The sequence below is a fragment of the Drosophila grimshawi genome, unplaced genomic scaffold (genome assembly GCF_018153295.1).
Source record: "Drosophila grimshawi isolate 15287-2541.00 unplaced genomic scaffold, ASM1815329v1 contig_131, whole genome shotgun sequence".
NCBI classification, from domain to species: Eukaryota; Metazoa; Arthropoda; class Insecta; order Diptera; family Drosophilidae; genus Drosophila; species Drosophila grimshawi.
Genome location: NW_025062826.1, coordinates 864,058 through 884,072, shown reverse-complemented (window position 1 = coordinate 884,072; position 20,015 = coordinate 864,058). Strand labels below are relative to the sequence as shown.

At 37.3% G+C, this 20,015-nt stretch overlaps 2 protein-coding genes across 2 annotated transcripts in view; one reads left to right on the top strand and one right to left on the bottom strand.

Annotated features, from left to right (window-relative positions):
• The first annotated feature begins 3,116 nt into the window (after positions 1-3,116).
• The window catches only part of LOC6568843, a 43,052-nt gene continuing 26,153 nt past the window's right edge, over positions 3,117-20,015 (top strand). The window contains exons 1-2 of the mRNA XM_032740829.2: positions 3,117-3,167; positions 9,584-10,134. Coding sequence (XP_032596720.1) covers positions 9,958-10,134 — 177 coding nt within the window. The 5' untranslated portion in view covers positions 3,117-3,167; positions 9,584-9,957. The remainder of the gene's footprint in view (positions 3,168-9,583; positions 10,135-20,015) is intronic.
• LOC6568844 lies at positions 10,585-12,996 on the bottom strand. The gene is made up of 9 exons (XM_001995336.3): positions 12,884-12,996; positions 12,714-12,820; positions 12,510-12,643; positions 12,043-12,303; positions 11,882-11,973; positions 11,675-11,810; positions 11,056-11,613; positions 10,858-10,981; positions 10,585-10,794 (listed from the first exon to the last, which is right to left on the bottom strand). The coding sequence occupies exons 7-9, from the start codon at positions 11,320-11,322 to the stop codon at positions 10,697-10,699; spliced, it is 489 nt and encodes a 162-aa protein (XP_001995372.1). The 5' UTR covers positions 11,323-11,613; positions 11,675-11,810; positions 11,882-11,973; positions 12,043-12,303; positions 12,510-12,643; positions 12,714-12,820; positions 12,884-12,996; the 3' UTR covers positions 10,585-10,696.

Here is a 20,015-nt window from a genome sequence, read left to right as displayed (position 1 = left end):
ATATTCTTAGGTCCGTCTCTAACTGACCATAAGTCTGTTTTCTAGTTCGTGACATTTAAAAGCCAATAACTAGTCTTAAACATTTAGCCTGTAGACCTGCCAACGCCTGGCTACCTGGCTTTTACCACGACTTGGCTACGACACTCACATGTGAACCGTAAAAAAACATGCAGAAAAAAGACATAACACTGGGGGAACAATAGAAGCTCGTAGTCTGAAGGGGGAGCGACGGAGTCTAGGGAGGTGCGGCAAGATTGCATTTCCATTCAATTTTCGTTTCCATTTGAGAAGAACACGTTCTAAATCGCAATGGGTCATAAAACAGAAGTTTACGACCAACACCAATAACTGAGAACTGAGCACACATTTGTGTGTGTTAAGAGGTGTGAGGGGGAGGTGCGTGTGTGTGTGTATGCGTGTGTGTCCGCCAAGAGGGGGGTAATTAAAAAGAACTTAGCACATGGTCGCGACACGAGCGATAACTACAAAAGAAAAAAGTGGAGAAGAAAGAAAAAGCAGCAGCTGCCAAATGACCAAATGGCCATAAAGCGGGAAAGAGTTTATAAATGTCAAGTTCAGGGTTATGGGTAAAAAAGAAGAAGAAAAACGAACAAAGGCAAACACTTTCCCGGTAGGGTGAGAAGAGGGAAGGGGGAAGTTACACTTCAAATGGTCACAGCCAAAAGGCCCCCAAGTCCAAGTCCAACTGCGAGTCAAACTTAATGTGAAAAAAGCACCAACAACAATAATAATAAAACGCGTTATTAATTCGATGCACTGCATCTTCATCTACCAGTTAGCCACGCCCCAAACCCCCGGTCCTCGCCTTCCTCGCCGCCTGCTGAGAATCGTTTGTGTTGCTGATGGCCCCCCTTTTTTTGCATGAGAACTTTTAACTTGATTTAATGAGTTTCTTCTTCTGCAAAGCGATTCAATTTTTATGTAAACAGTTCAATGAGCCCACCAGGGGGGGTCAAGCGGTTAGCAGAGACAAATTTGAATCAATTAAAAACTAATTAAGCACTTGATTTGATTAGGTTTTTATCACTAATGTGTCCAAACGACAAGACAAGACAAGGCTGCCGATATGTTACTTCAAGTGTTGCCATGAGGAATTTGTTGAGGCACACATTTAGATGGACAATAAAAATGTTAACAATGCCAGTTAGCCTTAACTGTTAAATTTCACATCAAATACTACACTCTGAAAAAAATCTTGCTAAAAAAACATGGAAAATCGGCATTCTTTTGGTGCAAAGGGCAGCTTAGCTTATTATTCAGAAAGTAACTATATATTTATCAAATTAAAAAAAAAGTGTTTATTTTGAATGGTTTGTTTTTTCTATGTATACTTAGCTTGACGGCGTTTTTTCCGAGTGCATATAGGAATTTTTATGTGTATTTAAGAGTGTAAGCTGTGTGAATTTCTTAACAAAAAGCGGCTTAAAAAGCCTGGCTCGTAATTTGCTTAGCAGACGACACATCGAATAATGACCATACAGTATAAGAGAGGATACTTGAACAGTTCGGGCTAACAGACACATAGCCAAATTGACAAACAAACAAATAGCCTTATAGCCATATATGCTATATGTTATATGCCATATGTGGAAACGTAAGCGGCTTAACTTGAGCCCAAATGCAAAAGTGCGTAATCAAAATTCATGTAATTTAAGTTTAATGAGTGTCAAAGTTATTAAAAATCATTTGCCAGGCCACGATTTTGGTTAGCCATGTGGCCAACTGGCCAAAATGATGCTGGCCGTTAAAGGCAAAGTTATACAAAAAAAAAAGTGTTTAGAGCTTTTTGCCAAGCTGTTTTTGGCAGTTATTGCAGCCTAATTACACACATAACCGAGTGTCTGGTTTCCACTCTGAGTGTGTTTTGTGTGTGTAAAATGACTCTTAATTATCAGCTATGTGTTTTGAGGCTGTCACACAAGTATTGTGGCCAACACATTTTGCTTGTGGCTAAGATGATTTACATAACACGCGCTCAAATTGAGTGATTGAGGAATCAACGAAATGCAAAGCTCACAGATCTTAACATGGCTCAAATGGCACTGAGCGAGGTCTCCTTTATTAACTTATAAAGTTGTTTGGTGTCAAAGACAACAGCAACAACAACAACATCGCTGATTACAAACTGACAACGCTCGTGGCTCTATAAATAAGTAAATTAATGTTGCATTCAATGCCTCACCGAAATATAAATACTCTGTCCTTCTATTGCTTACTTTTGACCTCAACTGTTTGCTATTTAAGAAGTCTTGCTTTGTTTATGTGTAAGCTGACTCTAAATGATCATTTTAAGATTAATTCGAGCATTGAGTAATGTTTATGTTCATGTTAAATAAAAGATACATTCATTTACAGTATAATTTGGCATTACACTGAAACACTAGCTCTAGAATTTAATTACTTACTTACATTTTCATATTAAACAATTCTAACCGTTAAGAGCTAAACGAGCACTTTCGACTTGAGTATTCTAACTAGGTGTTATGCCCTGCTCCTAGTAGAGTGTATGCCTCAATTGGCCACACGTTAATTTGGCTGCAGTAAAGATATTTCTGCTGCTATTTCTTGTTGCTGTTTTCGTTTTGCAGTTAGAGCGAAAATTTGTTTCGACGCTGTTTGCCAATTGCCATGCAATTTTCCATGAGGCAGCTGTGGGCGTTATTTGTCTCCAAGTGAGCTGTGTGTGTACGTCTGTGTGACTGTGTGTATGCCTGTGTGTGTGTGCTTGTAGCCACCCACAGCACAACACTATGTTTTTTTTTCTGTCTGTGCATTGATTTGCCTTTGCCTTTTGCGTCTGCTGCTAACATGGCGTATGATTGATGGCCCTGCAGCAACTCGTATAAGAGAGAGGAGGATGGGTGGTGGAGGGCGTGCAAGGGGAGCATGTGGAAACCACACGCAAAATATGAAATTAGCCTTGCGGAAGTTGGCCTGGCTTGTTGCTGCTTCTGCTGGGCAAATAAATTGCATTTATCATCAAAATTGGCAGGCAAAATATTTGCACGTTAAATAGAAATTAAGTAACTGCAATAACTTTATCTTCTCACTCACTCACACACTTTCTCTCTCTGTCTCTTTCTCTTTGCAGCTATTTCTATCACTGATGATGTGCAGCACATTTTGAGCCTGGCTACGGCGCAGGGGTAAGTTAAATAGAGGAGTTGGCGAGGGGAGGATTGTGGGACTTGGACTTTGCCAAGTTGCACATTAACTTTTATGATATTTTGGTTTGCATTTAAAACGCTTTTGATTTGATTTATAAAACACATTTCTGCGAATGTGATTTTTGTGTATGTGTGTGTGTGTCAGTGTGTGAGTTTGTGAGTACTGTGTGTGTTTGCTATATGACTGTCGTTTGTTTTTACCTGCGCTGCATTCATTCGAAAACCGGTCTCAAAGTCTCCATTTGCATAGAGTTTTGTTCTTTTTTAAACGGCGTTTTAATTTATTTCCATTGATTGCGGCAACAGGCTAACTTATGAGGCAAACATCTATATATATATATACATATAAACCCATTTATATATATATCGTTGACTTAATGGCTCGATTTGTGTGTTTGCACAGTGACGTAATTCGGCTGCTGAAATTAGTAAGAAATTTGTGTCATTTAAATTGTGCAATCTCGAATTGGTTGCTCAAACTCGGCAAGTTGTGAATGAAGTGAATACTTTTACCATAAATTCAAATTTGATAGCTATCTTAACTGTCAACAGAACCTGTCAAACTCTAGCTGAGCCTAATACGACCTACTGATAATTATATATTGCATGAACCTTTTCGAGTACGTTGTAATGATTACAATAGACTTTGTCATCTTATCAATTCAGTGTCCTATATTTCTATCAGGTAGGTATTCAATTTTACAGCTCTTGTCTAGTCAATAATATTTTTTGTTAGACATCTTAATTAATTCATACGAACTAGTTTTTGTGAGTTGAATGGGTTTTTTCTGGGTTATCCCCCAGTTGCAGCATTTTTAAATACCACAGAAATGTCTGAAATATTTCTTATTATTTTTTTTTTACTGATATTAGTGACAGTAAATAAATAAAGTTTCTGTATGTTTAAGCTTTGTGTTGCGTCTGCTTTTTGCCCCATCGAAAACGCAACAATTTCAATCAAATGGAGAAAAGTTTATTTCGATTTTTTTTTGTGTGCCTGATCTCAGAACGCAGGAAGTTGGATGTGGTTTCTTTTGCGAGTTTGATTTTAGCGTAATTCGCCGTGGTTCCTCGGTATTCAATGACCATTCAGGCAATTCCTCCTCTCCCCATTCCCCCATACTCTTCATCTAGACAAAGAACCACATATGAAAAAAAGGGGTTAAGGGGGTTACACACGTGTGTGTTGTGTGTGTGGCCGGCCTGGGTCAGAGTTAATTTTCTTATAGTATTAGTCTTCACGCTCCTCTCCCCTCCACACAATTGTGCAGTTTGTTTGGCATATAATGATGCCACTTGATTGAAAATGAACGTGACTGGAAAACAAGTTTTCGGTTTCTTTATACTTTATTTTTTGTATTTATTTTTTTTGCCTCTTTTATATTTGTTTGTTGTTCTTGGGCTGCTGCTGCTGTTGTCGTAGTTGTTGCTGTTGCTTCCTTTGCTTCTTCTATTTCTTCTACTTGGCTGCCTTGAATAAAAGCACACGAAAAAATAGTGAAATAAATTAGCCAAGAAACTTTGACATTGCCATTAACTTGAGCGACATGTTTTTGCGCTACTTGGTTGTTTATGCACCACACAACAGACATAAATGTCCTCAGCAACTAACAAACTGACAGCAACAAGAAAGACGGCAACAAACTTCTTCCCTTTTCTTAAATTTTTACCCATCTTATTATTAACCCACTAGCCCCTTTTCTGTGATTTTTTCTGGGTCTTCCTGTACTTGCAGTAAATGTTAGATTGTTTTACATTTTGATACAGCCAAATTTATAATAAAATCTGTTTTATTCTTTATATTTTAATTAAATTCTTAATTTTTTACTCTATTATACATTTTAAGTTCTTAATAAATAAAAGTAAAAGGCTGAACTTGGGTTCAGTTCAGCTGCATCATTAAATTATTTATCATTTATCATCTATTTTATCATTTAATTAAAGTGCGCTTTTCTAGAATTTAGTTTTCAGTTTCCAGATACACTCAAGCCTCAAGAACTGTCTTCTTTGGCCAACAGCCCATTATCTAATAAAAAGATGTGCGCATTTCCGTTTCCGGTGCACTAAGAACCATGCAAACAAAATGGCGATTCGATTTGCAAAGCGGCAAACGCACAGTGGAACAACATAATGCAGACAATAGTTAGAATCCAAAGACAGGTTCAAACTAAGAAAACAAACTGAGCTTATTTTTATCCATTTGAGCTTTATAATATAGAAGCTGAGCCAGGGAATGTGTGTATCGGAATTGTAACAGAAGATCCACATTAATTATCTTTAAACCAGTTGCGTTTTGCAAGTGGGCTAAAAAAGGTTTGAAATATTATGTTGAATTATTTAGTTGCACTGTGCGACTGCTTAAGAAAAATAGCTAGACATTTATTAAGTTGTCCTTGTGAGTGAGTGGGTGGGTGTGAAGTGAGGGAGGCTTGTGGGATGGGGAAAGCGGAGTTTTGGGGCGTGTCGGCCTTGTTGTGCAGTTGCTTGTTGTCAATTTGGTGCACTGCGTTGCCAGTGCAAATAATTTGCAGCATCCGACAAGATTGGTGGTGGTTGCTACCACACACTCACACACACACACACACACACAGACCAATAAAAAACTGCAGCTGGTTAGTTGCTGCTGGCATCAGCAAAAATCGGCGTGTATGCCTCAGTTTAAGCACGGCCATTAAAATGACAAAAGTAATTTGCTTTAAATGTAAAATATTCATGAATACAAACAGCATATTCGTTTTTGCCTTTATATATTTGCGAGTGCTGCATGAGTGAACACACGAGTGCTGCTGCAACTAAGTGACATTTAGTCAGCATACTGACCCACAAATCACACAGTACAGTGAAACCCCTTGGGGGTTACTGTCCAGCCAAGTCGACTCAAGTCACTTTTGGTATGCTAAAAAAAATGAATTCGATGTGGCACATTTAAGCCGTAAAGCATATGCAGCTGAATGTTGCAATTTTGTGGGACACTGCAGCCACTTCTCTGACACTCTCTGCTCCTTGTCAGATTCTTCAAAAACCTTTTTTTCTGGCCGATTTTGACGGTTGTCGGAAAGTGTCACAAATACTTGAGCACAACTGTCAGACATGGTGAAAGAGCGAGAGAGATGGGGTGGGGAGAGAGAGGACAGGGAGAAGGATAAGCGCCTGTCGAAACTTGTGTATTTTACAACCAGACTCCAAGTTAACAACTATGTTGTAACCTCTGAGCTGAAAGCTATGTCAAAAAAAATAAGACTTGACAACAGAAAGGAAGCTTAAATGTAGTCAACTTTTGGATACAGACTATAGAAAGAGATAGTGATTTTAGAGATAGAGAGCTATACACCCCGTAAAACTGAGTTTCCTTACTTGTCTCTGAATTGGAGAAAGGATTTTTTCCAAGAATCAAAATTTGTATTTCCACTTTTTAGAAGTTGTATATTTACTACGAAATTAATTTTTTTTCTGAGTGCAGAAAGAGATAGATATAAACATGAAGAGCTATAGAAATTGACCTGTCTGCTCCCCTCTGGAATATGAATGGATTACAGTAGCTAATACCGGAACTCCTGATGGGGGAAGTGAGGGAAGAGCAGATAACTGCCAGCTGGATTGAGGGCGAGGGCGTGAATTGATGTTGAACGACATTGTTGCTTTGACAGCTTTCACAGACAAACACACAAACACTCACACACACACATACACAACTGACAGCTGTCAGGTAATATGCTAAACAATTGGGCGACTTGGGATGTGTTGGGGGCAACATAAATTTTGATTTGCCCAGCAGTCGGCGCAAAGGTCAAGCATAATTTTTCAATCAAGAAAGGGGTGCGCAATGAAACCCAAACGATTATTCGCATTTAAGTGAAAAATCGCAGCACTTAGTTTGGCCTGCAAATTGTGGCAAACTATTGCGGTTGCTTGCTTATTGTTGTTTATTATTGTTTCGTGTGGCAGGTTCGCACCATAATTGTGATAATTGAGTTGTTGCTTCAGCGCTATTAACAAATCAGCGTACTTTACAACTGCGAAGAGAGCAAGATCGAAGAGCGAGATAGAGAGAGAGTGAGAGAAAGAAAGCCAAAGAAATGCACGCTTAGCAACTTTTCCAATCACCATCACCAAGCGACCGCTAGTCGGTTGAGGTAGACTAGCAGATACCCTGTATTGACTGACACGGTACAGGAATTGATATTAACAATTGTGTCTTTTATTGCTAACGATATACGCGAAACAGTTGCTTCTAACGATAGACAGAGAGACATGCTTAGATCAACTCGACTTTTCATGCTGATCAAGAATATATATATCTCTGCCTGTTCCATACTTTAGCACAGCTGTATTATACCCTATTCTAGCCATTTTTCATGAGTACAGGGTATAGCAATTGGCCATAAAAACTTTGGTGTACGCAAATCGCTGAAAGGAAGCCACGCTGAAAATGCAATTCAATTAAAATTTACAAAAGTCGCTGGCACTAAACTTTATTCCATTTCTTCCACTGTATAACACCTGATAATAAAATCTGAAGTAAATGATAATGTTCGCTTTTAGTTCAGTTCAGTGACTTCTATCTACGTGACATATGCTTGATTAGAATTTTGTTATTTTTAATTAGGCGCCGAGAATTGGACGTCCGTTGTTTTTATCAGCTCAGGAGAGTGGGTAATCTCTTGGCCAGCCAGCTCATTAACGGCCATATCAATTGGCGAATGCCTTGGGCACATTTTAAACTTATTCTTCGCGGCTTATCACTCCAAATAAAAGTTGGAACCGTTGTCGTCGTTGAGCTGTTTGTTAATTTCTTAATTTTCACTTGACCTTTTTATTTTAGTGGGTTGTGGGTGGGTTGCCAATGTGAACGGCTTTTGTTGTCAGTCCACTTGTTTAAATGTATATATGTTTATTTAATTTATGTATTTCGTTAAGGTTTACACTGTTTCTTGACCATGACATCTATTCAATTGTCATTCTTATGTTTTTTTTTTGTTTTTGAGGGCACTGAACTAAGTCAATTTAAAAGTATTTTATGTATGTTTGTTTGCATTTCCCATTCTTCACTTTCAAAAATGTTCTTTCTACTTGTTGGTTCTTAAACACTGGTGTGGGAATAAGTAGAGTGGAACTATCTAAAGTTTTTGTTGATAAGCGTACCAGATAATAGTTCACTTGGTTTGTTCTAGTTGGCTTTTAAAATTCTTGTCAAGGTGAGTTGCGCTCTCGAGTGTACTTAACTACAATTTAAGAGCGTATTCAGCTTAAGCGATTTGCTCTACGCGATGTTCACTCATTAGAAATGGGAAAGAGGGCATAATAAAGTTGTGGGAAGGTATCGAAGATCCCATAGTGTATATACATTCTTGATCAGCATTAAGATACGATGCGATTTAGCCATGCAGCTCTGTGTCTGGATGAAAAGTCGATCTTAAAAATGTATATTATATAATTATATATTATATATATAAATAGGCCCATATATGTTAATATTATATGTATTATAAATATACATTTCAAATGGAATCAAAATATATCCAGATATATTTTTGATCAACTGTAAGTATTTCATTAAAATCGGTTTAGAAACACAGATTTTGTTAAACAAAAGGTATTTACATATGGCCAAAATTACTATCCGCTAGTCTACTGGGGGGTGGAGTATCTCTCAGTCTATCACTCTAACTTCTTTTTCCATCTCTCTCTGTCTCTCTTTTGATTTTCTTTCTTTCACTTTGGTGACCCAATGAACTATCACTTTGTGTGTTGTGCCAGTTAATCAATTGAGCAATTAATCTGCCACTCGCCGGCTCTTTAGTACTAAATACTGGTGCATCAATTAGTGCTTGCATTCAACACGGTCGACATTAAATGACACAACCCCTCACTCCCCTCACCACTACCAATCTCCATTCTCTTTACGCTTGCTGCAACTTGGCAAACATTTTTCCATAAAAAAACAGCCTCCCAGTCTTGTTTTTTGTTGTCTTTTTTCTTTTCGCTTTTGAGGTTAGCGTGTGAATTTAATTTGTGAATAATTGCAACTGGCTGCAACTGCAACTGCAACAACAGCGGCCATAAAATGTCAATATCAGTGTGTACTCAACAACAACAACAACTGTTGCTGTTGCCACAGTAAATGTTTTCAATGTGTTCGCCTTTTGCCCGCCTTGACAATTTATAGAGCTTATGGGGAAGTGTCTGTGCAACTGACACAATGACAGCCTTCGATTGACTGGCTGACTGACAGACAGACTGATAGAGTGGGAGGAGGGTAAAAAAGTAAACCAATTTACAAATTAAATCTATCATTTGACAACTCCGTTGCACACGCACAGCTTAAGATTGTGGGAAACTACTCCACTAGCATATTATGTAATTAATCTTTCTCTCTTTTTCTTTTTCGATTGCAGCATGATGCACATTCCAATTGATAAGCTGCCTAATGAAAGGAAAACCCATAACAACGATATAATGTGCAATCAAAACGCTTTTCAGCTAATGGGAAACACAGCAGCCAGCTCAATCAAATAATTGCGACAAGAATATACACTTGAAAAAAGAAAAACCAACGAATAATAACAATAATAATACAAAACAAAAACAAAAAGAAACATTACGAAACAGTAACAAAAAGCGAGTGTAAGAAAGACGCAACTGAAGTCAAGTTGCTCTTTTCTTCTATATTTTATTTTGACTCCTTCACTGTGACGCTGACGCGGAAAAAGCCGTCAAAATTACGACGTATCACCCACCCACGCCCAAAGTCAAACAGAACCCGGCCAACATGGACAACACGTCCGGGCCGGGTGCATTTGACGATGAGCCGCCGCCAGAGCCCCGAGATGGTTGGCTTCTGGTGCGCATTCATGTGCCCGAGCTGAATGTCTACAAGTGTCTCCAGTTCCCATCGGAGCGTCTCGTCTGGGATGTGAAACAGCAGGTGCTCGCCTCACTGCCAAAGGTGAGTTCTGTCGCACCCCCACCATTCATTCTCCCATTACTTTCGCCCCTATTAAAAAGCAACTGAATCCATCTGCATGACTGCATCACGCATGACAGCCAGATAATTGTGTATTTGTCCCATTGTTAACTATAAGGCCCTATAAATAGTCCTCAATCACATCCATTTTACACTCGGGAAAAATATCGATTGCAAATATATTGCAAAATACAAGATTGTCTCTCATTAAAATCCGGGGCTTATCTTTTCTTAAATTAAGCGTAGAATTTCTTAAACTGTTCAAGCTAAGAAATCAATAAAATCGATAATTAGAAATCGATAAAAACCACATATCTCACAACCCAAAATTCTCAAAAACCATCCGCAATTTAAGGATACAGTCGACGGAGAACATTTTATTACTAAAAAGTATTCAATACTCTCTATATCTCAAGTTAATATCTCTTAATATATAGTCAGATTCGCTCTTTCTTTTATTCACATTCACAATTTGTATGGCAGCTAAAATTTAAATAATCAAGTAAATAACATTTTGAGAATTTATCATCAATCCACGATTCTCTCAGATGTAGGTGGTGTGTTGAGGTTGCTCATCATCGAAGGCATAGTGCAGCTCGGTGAAATATGAGAAGATGACCATCCAGGCATATATCATGACAACTATCAGAGTGGGGAGTATTAGTTAGAACATAACACTTAAATTAGTGGACTACTTAAACCTACGTATGGTGATGACGAAGAGAATGACTATGACCCAAACAAAGGCGTAGACAATCATGGCGAGAATGTGTGCCAGGATGTAGAATGGCGTCAGCACCAGAAATGGCACAAACAACAGTTCGTTATTCTATAGATAAACCCAATTAAATATGGTTTTTTATAGTGTAGTGTTAGATATGATGTTTTTTTGAAAGTACTCACATTATGCACACCAATGCAGACCATTGCAGCCGCAATGATGCCAAAGAATGAGAAGACCATTGTTGTCTTGGGTGCGGCCGGTGGGCCGTAAACCTCCCGCTGGTATTCGTTGGGGAAGATGCACTCCATGAGGAAGGCGCTACCCAGACACAAATAGACGAACCACGTAAGAAATATGCAGCCCAACAGCAATGTGCCCGTACGGAGCGAGAAACAGAAACAGCATTTGTTGAGGATCTTTATGAAGTACTTGCAGCGACAGGCCATTATTATTATAATTGTTGTCAGTCAGCAGGAGGAAGAGGAGCTCTTACGAAATTTGGGTATTAACTTGAAATATTAATGAAAGATAGTTTTTTCTTTTTTTCTGTTGGCTTAACACATTTGAGTAAGATGACTAAACACACACAGTCGAGACAAAAAAAAAATGAATAATAACAATTTGGAAAATGTCGACTTCGATTGGAGAATTTAGTCAAAGTGGCAGGGTCGCTGTTTGAGTTTCTTTCAGTTCCTTGTAGTTGGAATGCACAATCATCAATGAATAGATTATTATCACTTTGGAAAGATTTACAACTAAAAAAGACAATATTTATAATAGAATGCTGTAAAAACTTACGTTCAATCCCTATTTGACCGATAAGAATTACGAGTTTCATTTTGAAAAGATAAAAGTCCACTGTGCTCATTGCCACGTATAAGAGAAGTATTATTAAAAATGTGAGTAACCAAAAGTAATGTAGACAACGGTTTTCCTGGTCGAATATAGATATAGATATATAGAATTGTGATTAGTCAGATATTGGGATAAGAGATACTCACTCACCTTGTAGGAGCCATAGATTAATAACATGGATGCAACGATGCCCCATGACAGTATGATGCCCTGCACATAATCCCAGGGCCTCGGCTTATAATCTGCAATGCGATATATGTATATATATATATATATATAATCCATATATAGTTCAAGTCGCGTCCACTTACATATGAAAATGGCCGATTGGCCATGGATGATCATCTCGGTGAGAAATAAACAGATGAACACAATGCCAATGATTATGCAGCCAGTGCGAAGTGGTAAACAATAGCAGCAGCGACGAAAGAGCATAATTCACAATTAAAATCAATACTACAACAACTACATCTACGAATTTGATTGTGTTTGCTAAGCACACGTCGAGAAATGCTAATCGTACATGTCTAGCAAAAAGGACAAGACAACCAGCCAAACGTACAAGTACACAACTGCAAAAGGAAGAATATTTAAATATTTAAGCTTCAAGAAATTATATTTCTAGAACCCTGGATTTGTTATGTTATTTAAGTTCATAGTTCATAAAATTTGTATAATTTAATTTGAAGAAACGTAAATTTTTTAACCTTGGTTCGCGAGTATATTGACTTTTTTTCTGGGTGTATATGCTTCCAGAGTCCATTGTGAGATAACTTACCCAAACTAATAGCTGTGACTGTGATCAGAAAAATGGGTGCATCGTAACACACAATCAGAACGAATGTCACAATCATGGCAAAGATGTGAGTGCAAACGAAAAGCAGCCAGGGAAGTACGAAAAAAGGGTATTTCCTAGAGGCAGTTACAGTTACAGTTCAAGATAGAGCGCTTATCCCTAATAATATGCCAATCTGCCTCTTACCATTATGACGCCATAGACCAGCAAGAGAGCGCTTATCAACAGTATTATGGCAGCACCCAGCACACGAAGTTGTACATCCCTTTCAAAGAATCTGTTGGACAGTTCCGCTACATATACATAGTAATCAGCTGTAGATAGTTATAGTCGGGCACAAAATCCAAATCGCTTACCTGGCAGAACACCTGCCACAAAGAGGGCCATAACTGCCACAGTTGCGCCATAGATTAGAGTCGTTGTCAGTGCTATGGCAAATGTGCCCGTCTTCAGGCTGAAGAAGTAACAGCACTTTCGTAACATTCTTATCGCTAAATATATTCTTATCTAAATATATGTCTACGGCATTTACAAAAGGTCTGCAAATTAAATAAATGCTAACTAAGGCAGTGTTTGCTTGAATTCAAGCTAAATCTATCAGTTAAATTGATAATTTGCTTAAATCTATAAATCCAATTCGAAGAAATCTCAATTTCAAAGAAATCGAGTTTAGATAGAGGTTAAAATGTATCACAACGATAAATATGCAAAAACTAAACTAAAACTAAAAACCAGGGCTTTTTTTTTGCATGGTTTGATATCTACATTTTCTACATTTAATGTTGGTAGTTAGTTTTGGGCTCGAAAATCATGTTACATTCTGTCCTAAGAAATACTCCCTGGAACGGTTCTAAGCTTTCTACTATCATAATTTTGTCAATGGTGAGCAGATATCTTAGTCATGGTTTGACCCTTATATTAATACTGCATTTAAATCGGGAATCGTATCTCTATGTCGAAATTCAAGCTAAAATGAGAACCAAAAATAGCATTGAGAACGGTTCTAAATTATAAAATATAATAATTTATCAATTTTGATTTTTTGATTTTCAAATATCATGCCTTCATTTTTTTCTTTTCACTGCCAGAAAAGAAAATTGCAATTCCGATTTCGATTTAATTAATTAGATTTCATTTTATTTTATTTTTATGTATATTTGAACTTTCAATTGAAATAATATGTTGCAGGCTGGGCCTTGCAGCTGCAGCCACGTGCTTTGGCAGCCACGCCCCTTGCACGCCCAAATGGCACCCAAAAACAAGTTGCAAGCAGCAAGCAGCAGGGGTGCCAGCGTGCAATTTCAATTGAAGTTCAATGCAAAGCCAATTTCCGACTGCCGAGCAGCAAGTCGTGACGATCAAGTCTCGCAGATATTGACAATTGAATGACAGTCTGTCTGTCCCAAAAAACAACAAAACAGGGGAAAAAAAACCAATCAAACAGCAAAGCAGAAAACAAAGAAAAACTATGCAAAAAAAAATTGGAAAATGAAAAACCCAAACTTGTTTTTAGGGCTGCGGATTTGTGGCTCGACCGGCGCAGTGAAGTTCTCTTCAGCTGTTTGCTTTAAACTTGGGCTTTTGCAATTAACTTGACACAATGGCCAATCAACTGCTGAACATGGCTCAATTTAATAACAATTTGTTTAACAAATTCGTTGCCAAAACATTGACAAAGCTCAAAGCTACAGCATTGCTCCACACCCAATTCAATACCAATGACCGGAAAAAAGCAGTCAAAATGTTTTGGCCGAAATGAAACAAACGACCTCCAACTAATAAGAAAACAAAAGCCAAGAGTTGTGGGCGTTGCATATGTTTCTGGTGTCAAGTGTATGTGGCATGCACCACAGTAGATAGACACAAACAATTACAAATGCAGAGTTGAACGCTGCTTGTTTTGCATAACACATGTGGGTGTCCAGCTAAATGAGTCCTACTCGCGAGTGTCTCTCGAGTTGAGTGTGAGTCTCTGTTGTGAGTGTGGCACATGCAGAGCATGCCATGTTTCGGACATGCGAATAGCGTGAGACTTATTTAATTGGGTTGAGTTCTACCAAAGTACAACTTGTGATTTGTTATCTGCACTTTCCCAAATCAATTCTAAAGTTTAGCTAAATTCGTTTAACATTCGTGAATAATTTACTTTTTACTTAGCATTTCACGGATGTGACAAATTTCTGTGTCATCTTAATGTACTAAAATATTTCTTCCCGTTTGTGAGTCAGGCGAATTTTTGAGATATTGTGAAATACAACTGCTACTACACTTAGAAAAAGAAACGCATTGAAAGTCACCACACTTATTATTCAAAAAGTATATTACTAAAACGAAAGTTTCTATGTCTTTCTAAAATCTACGGTTTTTGTTCTCTAAATGCCATATTCGATTTTTCTAAAATGTAGCAAAAAGAAGTCAAGACATTCTGTTTTTCTTATATTAAGAAATGATTTCTAAAAACCAAGAGACTTTTTCAGTTTCGATTTTTCTGCTGAATGAAGCATATTTTGTAGAGTACTCAAGAATCACATTGCTTAAAAATAGTCTGACATGTTCAAAAATACTTATAATGCGATTAGAGCGTAATTGATCTTAATCTGGTACGCATCAGCTGGCTGCTCATATCTTATCGCTACTATATATATAAATATATATAGCGCGCTATATGTAAACAAGCTGCTCGCTCGCACGCAATTCCCCAAGTTATTTTTGAGAGTGTGCGTGAGTGGGTCTGGGTACCGTTGTTGAGTGTATTCATCGCATAAATATTTGCCACTCACTGGCAGGTCATCTTCTAGGTGCTACGGAGCTTACGAGTGGCAATTTTCGATTGCAAGGCAAAATCATAACAAATATCTGTTGATTGCGCATTACTTTCACATTTTATAGAGAGAGATAAGTATAAGTATTATATATATATATAATAATATATATATATATATATATAATAATATATATATATATATATATATATATATATATAGAGAGAGAGAGAGAGATGCAGCAAGAGTATCGGTACTCTTTTATCGGTCGTCATCGTTATCGTCTGTTTGATTAGAAGTCTATCTTTGTTTTACAATATTTTTACACTTGTCATAAATTGATGATGAGTGGTCATAAAAAACTCTTTGTGTTGAATTGCTCACATGCCTTAACTACAAGTAGTACGCATATATCATCAGTCAGTCAGTCCAGTCAGTCAGTCAATCAATCAATAATACAGTTGCAAGCCACGCTGTGCGTGTGGGCCAATTTCTTGTCCAGGTTTTGGTCTTGATTTTGGTATTGACTTTGGTTTCCGCTTGCTAATCAAATTAATCGCCACTAAGCGCTTGGAGGTAGTTGTTTTTTCTCAGTCTTTCTTTCCTATCTGCTCTCTGGTTTTTTCTTTGAAGTGGGCGGGCAACTTAGAGCAGTGTTGAGCAGAGCTGCTTTATCGGTTACCGGTTTGGCTAAGTTGTTTTGCATGTAATGCGCAGCTTTAATAGATGCCCAACCATCTGTTATGGCCAGAACAAAACTTTGTATTGGTAACAGCCAATCAACAATCCAACAATCAAGTTATCAACAACATGTGCGCTAATGTCTACACATAAAGTAGCCCCGCTAATATCCAATATCAAGCAGCAATTTCAATGCTCTACACTGGCACTGACGCAATTTTGAGCACACAAATCTAAAACAACACATTTTACTTAACAAAATCAAATATTGCTCACTTTAAGTAATGCTTGCGTAATGTACACAAAATTAAATGTTACTTCTGTTCCCCTGGTACATTTAAAGGAACTTATTTCAGTGTGTAAATATAATTTACAGCTGCGGTCAAGATAATAGTATCTTTTGGAAAATGGTTTAATTGTAATTAAAATGATGTTTGGATATATATTATGTTTTGGAAAATGTTAAAGAAACATGTTAAATATAGTTAAGAAATTACGGAAATTTTATTTGAATACAATCAATCAATCCTAAAGAAAGGAAAGCATTATAAGATGGGGAAAATGCTAATAGATATGATGTCTGCATATATATCACAGATTTTATGAAACAGCACAACTAAAATCTTGACCGTAACTGTATACGTGACGCTTGTTTTAAAGCTGCCCCTAGAGAGAGAGGGGCTTACAGGCAGCGTGTGTCGCTCAGAATCGATTTGCTCTTAAGCTTTTGAGCACAATTGAAATCGACGCGTAAGGGAGAAAGATTGAGAAAGAGAGTGAGACAACGCTTGCCAAAGGATGGAGGAAGCATTTGTGACCAAGTTTTCCCTTTTTTTTTATCTCAACCAGCCCAACTCAATCCACTGTTTATTATCCATTTCTTTGTTGATTCTGGCTATTTGATGGCTAAACTTGAATCAATTTAAATGTTTGCCATTTTGAATTGGCCCATAAATCAGTGCCTGCCTAGAACTTGCCATTGTTTAAGAAGAAGAAGGTGCAGTAAGCTATATATATATATAGATATATGGATATATATAGATGTAATTAAGCTAAAACTAATGTATAATGCCTGCGCCTGAGCTTAAGCATATAAGCCAAGTTGGCGAGGCAGCCTGTCAAAACATTAGTTCAGATTCTCTAATCTAATTCGCTCGGTCTCTCTTTCTCTCTCTGTGTGTGTAGGAATTATAGTTATTTTGCATGAACCTCGTCCCTTTCCCTTTCCCCTGCCTGTCCTTAACCGAAACGAATGTAAAACCCAAGATGCTCGTTAGATTTAATGACAGTGCATAGTTTGGGCACGCACGACATCATTTCTGTCTCTGGTTTAAGCTGCCACACACACACACACACATACACAGACGACCCCATTCTCTGGGTAGAGAGATGCTGTGTGTGTTCTATTGAACCGTTAATTTGTGTGCCATCTTAACTTGCCACTTGCCACACAAGCTGACGTCTCTTTTCTCGCTCATTTTCCTGTAAGCTTTTTCCTTTATATTTTTTTTTTATCGCACTCGCACATTATTCAAACCACATTTCGAGTCCTGCGACGTGCCTGATTTCTCGAGCAGCAGCAGCAGTGTGGCATAGTTTTAGTCACTGCTTATACTTCTGCTTCTTCTTCTTCTTGTCACTCCGCCCCTACTTCATCTTCTTATTCTTGTGCTATTCAATTGCACAGCTTTTGTAAGGAACATTCACTTACGTCGCCTTGGCACAATAAAGATGGCACTGATAAGCCACTAAAAGTTCCAAACCCAACCCAAAAAAAATATATTTATAGAAAACTCAGCTCGGCACAGATAGTGCCGTCTTCTTCCTCTTCTTTTTGGTCTTTAAATTTTTTAAGTTTTTCTCTTGCTTTCGGCAAAGATAAGAGATACAGACAGAGAGCATAGGGGTTGGCGGATCGGGGCATGTTGTGCTTGTCAGTGAAATGAAGTGGTAAACTTTTATGGAATCGAAAACATAGTCCATGATTGCTATCAGATAGGCAAGTGTTTTGTTTTAAACAAACCGCTCAAAGTACATATTGTCATAAATTTCTTTGATAAATGCCCGACTGCGCATAAAAAATAAAACCAACATAGCAATAAATTCCATAATTATCTCTAGTGATAATTGTGCGAAATTTAGTATTTATTTGGGCTCATCTTTCTTTAAGTTGTATTTTTCACATATTTATTGTTTTTTCAATACAATTTTACAAACCGATTCGCATCCATTTTGATTTAATGTAGAAATCACTTTTAATTTTTTGAGAGCATGGACTGAAAATTCATTTGCATACAGAGCATAAAATATGCATATACATTATACATTATATATATATGTACTATACTATATGGATGTTCAGCTCATAAAGCAGCCCATAAAAGGATGTGTAAGAACATTTGCATTGTCAGCCACTCGAGCGTATGCGTAATATGTATTTATATATATTTTTTGTTAAATAATGTATGCTGTTTTCTGTATGCTAAACATGAAAATGTCACATTACGCTGCGTACATAATTTCTCCAGCAAACAACAGCAAAATTGACAACATTGACAGCATGAGAGCATGACAGACATGGCCAGAACAAGTTGGCGTTTGTTTCTTCTTTTTTTTTTGCGTTATTAATAATTAAAATGTTTTGTTTCCACACGCTTCTGCTGCTGCTTCTTTTTTAATTAAATACGACAACAAATAAAACGTGCAACGTGCAAATAAAAACGTCCAAAAACTGCGTAATTTAAATGATAACAATGACAACAACAATCACCACTGATATTTGTGGATGCAACATACAACATTCGTCCATTCTGCCACACGCTGCGTATGTGTGATGTCCGCTTTTTGGCCATTTGGAATATGGATGGAAATGGATATTAAAACGTGATTGAAAAATGACTACGATGATGCCATTTAAACGTAACAATTTAATCAACCTAACAATGAATACACTTAAACACACCCAACCACCCACACTCACATGATTAATGATGATTATATGTATATGTATACATATATCTGACTGTCTGTTGAACGATATTGATACTTTATTGTGGGCATTATGCGATACTTAATGACATTTAATGGCCGCTTGCACTTTCGTCATACGACCGACCCTCAATAAATTAACGTAATGGGAAACCAACGATGTAACAACAACCACCACAACAACAACAATATCAATATATCAGGTGGCTTTTTGGTTTAAGGTTGGTCTCGGCTACTTTTGTCATATAAATAACAATACACTATATGCTTATATACCTGCATGAGTCCCTTTTTGAAACAACTGCCATCGGGAGTACTTCTAAGAAATCATCAATAAAAACTACAAAGAGAAAATAATCTTGGTTTGAGAATTGAAGTTCATTCTAGATAGTAAAATGTCATGTGCAGAATTTTAATCTTAAATTAAAATCTACAATCTCAAATCAAGAATGTGAATGAGAATGAAAAGTATGAGCACATCAAAGTCATATAGTAACATAAACAGACAGAAAAATGGGTAAAAAGCGTGTAACCAAGTTGTGAAAGAATCGAAGCATCTCTGAACCCATAATGTATATATATTCTTGAGAGGCATGAACAGACAACCGATTTAGATATACCAAAGAGTCTGTCTGTCCGTCTTCATGAACTCGCCACTTTCAGAATCTTTAGACGCAATTTAGAATTTTTTAATATAAGTTCTCAGTTATCAAGTTAATTTTATTTTATCGATAAATGGACCAGTCGTGCGAATATCGATCCGAATCGATTTCTGATAGTTATAAAAGCGATAAGCGATAAGTAACTGGTTACAGGGTAACTGCTAGTCGAGTTGCGTTCTAGTTTGTTTTCGCTGTATGACCCTTGTCCTTATTTTAACTTTAAACACACTGAAAGGGTATTTGAGCTGCGACCCTTTTTAACATGTTATGCTTTGTTTATATTTATCACTTGTGTTGTTTGTTTAGTTGTTAAATGAAGTTTAATTTAAATTTACACAAATTCCCAGAGTCGCGACAACTGAACAACAAACACCTACGCAAATTTTTACACAAAT